At 37.9% G+C, this 2446-nt stretch overlaps 1 protein-coding gene across 1 annotated transcript in view; it reads left to right on the forward strand.

Annotated features, from left to right (window-relative positions):
• The window catches only part of LOC101847818 (retinol dehydrogenase 16), a 7770-nt gene extending 6102 nt beyond the window's left edge, over nt 1-1668 (forward strand). The window contains exons 4-5 of the mRNA XM_035969468.1: nt 64-89; nt 185-1668. Coding sequence (XP_035825361.1) covers nt 64-89; nt 185-421 — 263 coding nt within the window. The 3' untranslated portion in view covers nt 422-1668. The remainder of the gene's footprint in view (nt 1-63; nt 90-184) is intronic.
• Nucleotides 1669-2446: the final 778 nt, after the last annotated feature.

Below are 2446 nucleotides of genomic sequence, written 5' to 3' on the forward strand. Positions count from 1 at the left end.
TATATATATGTACGCTTGTGTGTATATTCTATAACTATACATCTACATTCACGGGATATTTAGTTTTCTTTAGCTTGTTACAACTCTCTGTATAACTAACTGTTTTGGGGTGGTTTAAAAAAATATAACAGTCGAATTCTAAGTTATTGTTTCGTATTTTCAGTCCAACTTAATAGTGAAGTGACCATTCTCTTCTCCAGTGCACAGCTGTATGCAGTATTTTAGCGACCACTCCTCCACGACAATAGACCACGTGATCGACGCCTACGTCCATGCTATCACAGCCAGATACCCTCGGACGCGGTATGTGGTGGGCATCGATGCTAAATACGTATACATTCCTCTGAGTTTTCTTCCCGACTGGCTGACAGATTTTTTAATTTCGCAATTCAAGAAAAGAATAATGGCTTGGGATAAGTAAATATGTGTGTTTATTTGTAAATAAAGGGAGCGACACGTCTCTGAAAATTGTCATTCACCAATATGAAACAGGGTCATTCTTTGTCATAAGAAATTATATTCAGAACCCCCCCCCCCCCACGGCCTCAAAATTGTTCAAATGAATACAACCAGAGACTGAGCTGGGCGTTGTGTGTTGTGCTTTTGACATTTCCTTTCCTCTGTTTTGTTCTGCATTTCAAATAGAACGGTTTGTGTGAAATCCCAACGACAAAGTGAACATATTATGAAGACTGTACCGTGAACCGAGGAGGCTTCTTCTCCACAGAAACGAACTCGGTATTTCGCTCATACGGGGAAAAAAAGACGTGAAGATGCATATTTATATGTAAGTGCTAGAAATGTTTATAGTAACAAGAGTTTTGATTTTGGAAGAACGATGAAACGTAGCACGGTGTTTACATTGACGAGAAAATGTGAACTATGTCCATGTTTAATTTCCTATATTATTATTATAAATATAATCTTTCCATGACAGATAACGGTGAGCTATCGTCAAAGTGTAGTCGAATGGAGATGTAGATGACTGTTCTTGTGAATGTTATATCGCTTCCTCGTTTTGTGTTACTAAGACCATGAGGTCAGAAACCAAAAGCTCTCTCTGCTCTATCAAAATCGTACGAATATTCGGAGTCGTTATCAAAATATTCAGAGAATTGCACTTTGAAAAAGTGTTACATGATACTGTGAAACTAAATTTCTCAAAACTAGGTGCTGAGTTGATAGAGCTTTGAAAATAGCGAGATGTCCCCGTAGACATACCCTAGATCACTAGGAGGCGGGCTGCTTCTTCTCGTCATGCCAGAACCCAGGGACAATCCTAGCCGAAAGGGATACAACACACCAGTAGCCACTATTGGATTGTCGGTTAAAAACACTTTCCCACTGGGGAACCGAACTCATGTACTCTATGTACACCAGCGAAGAGTCCAACTACACCATCACAGACTCCGATGTGTCTGAATGCAACATCTTAGGAGATGCAAGGGGATAATATTCTAATGCAACATCCTCGGAGATACAAGAGGAATATAATATTCTTATTTAAAACATATACATATGCATTATAGTGATTATACTCGTAGAATGCCGATTGTTGTTCTTTAATAGCTCTTTTTACTCTTTGGAAGATTCTCTATATTTATTATATTATAATACAAGGCGGCTCAAATAAACACACAACCAGCAATGGTGTGAAATCTGCCAGTATCTCTTTTTCTTGTGAATCAGTTTTTATTACACAATAGGAGTGTTTCGTATTGATGTCTATTTTCAATAAGCCGGTGAGGATCTGTAGGACATTTTAAAACTACTCAAATTATGGAAACAAACCTGACAGTTCAGATTAACATTTAGACTTTGAAATAAAAATCAAAGTCATATGATATAAGGACTAACCCCTCAAGACAATAAATATAGCAATTTTCGTTTTTATTTCGCAGAGTTTTTCTTGTGTGTGGAATCTGACATACCTCATTGTTCGTCTGTTTGTTTTCCAACTTATTCTGGCCATTCTACGTTAGCACCACATCTCGAACGCATCTTTTTTGTTTTTCTTTGTCAAAAGTCCAGGTCTCTGCACCATACATGAATAGAAGGAAGATCTAGATTTCCATCATTTTCTTTCTTAAAGTGAGAGATAGTTGCCTCACCAGATACATCATTCTTCAAAATTACTATCTTATGTCCAATGCTAAAGATGCCATCTTAAACATTACTTGGATAAGCCCTTTTACTTCTCTTTTGAATACGTATGGAAAGTTCAGTCGCTGACAGAATCAAAGGTTCCTATATACTGTGACGTCATAGCAGTACACTTCCTGTGTCAAAGTACACCGTATGGACGTGACACCATTCTAATTGCCCACCGTTTTGGCGTTTGGATGTTGTGACGTTTCGACTTTTTGACGTTTTGACGTTTTTCTGCAGTAGGTTTACCAGATCTTACTTACTACGAGTTGGGAACCAATGTGTTGTATTGTCTAAG

The sequence above is a fragment of the Aplysia californica genome, unplaced genomic scaffold (genome assembly GCF_000002075.1).
Source record: "Aplysia californica isolate F4 #8 unplaced genomic scaffold, AplCal3.0 scaffold00148, whole genome shotgun sequence".
NCBI lineage: Eukaryota > Metazoa > Mollusca > Gastropoda > Aplysiida > Aplysiidae > Aplysia > Aplysia californica.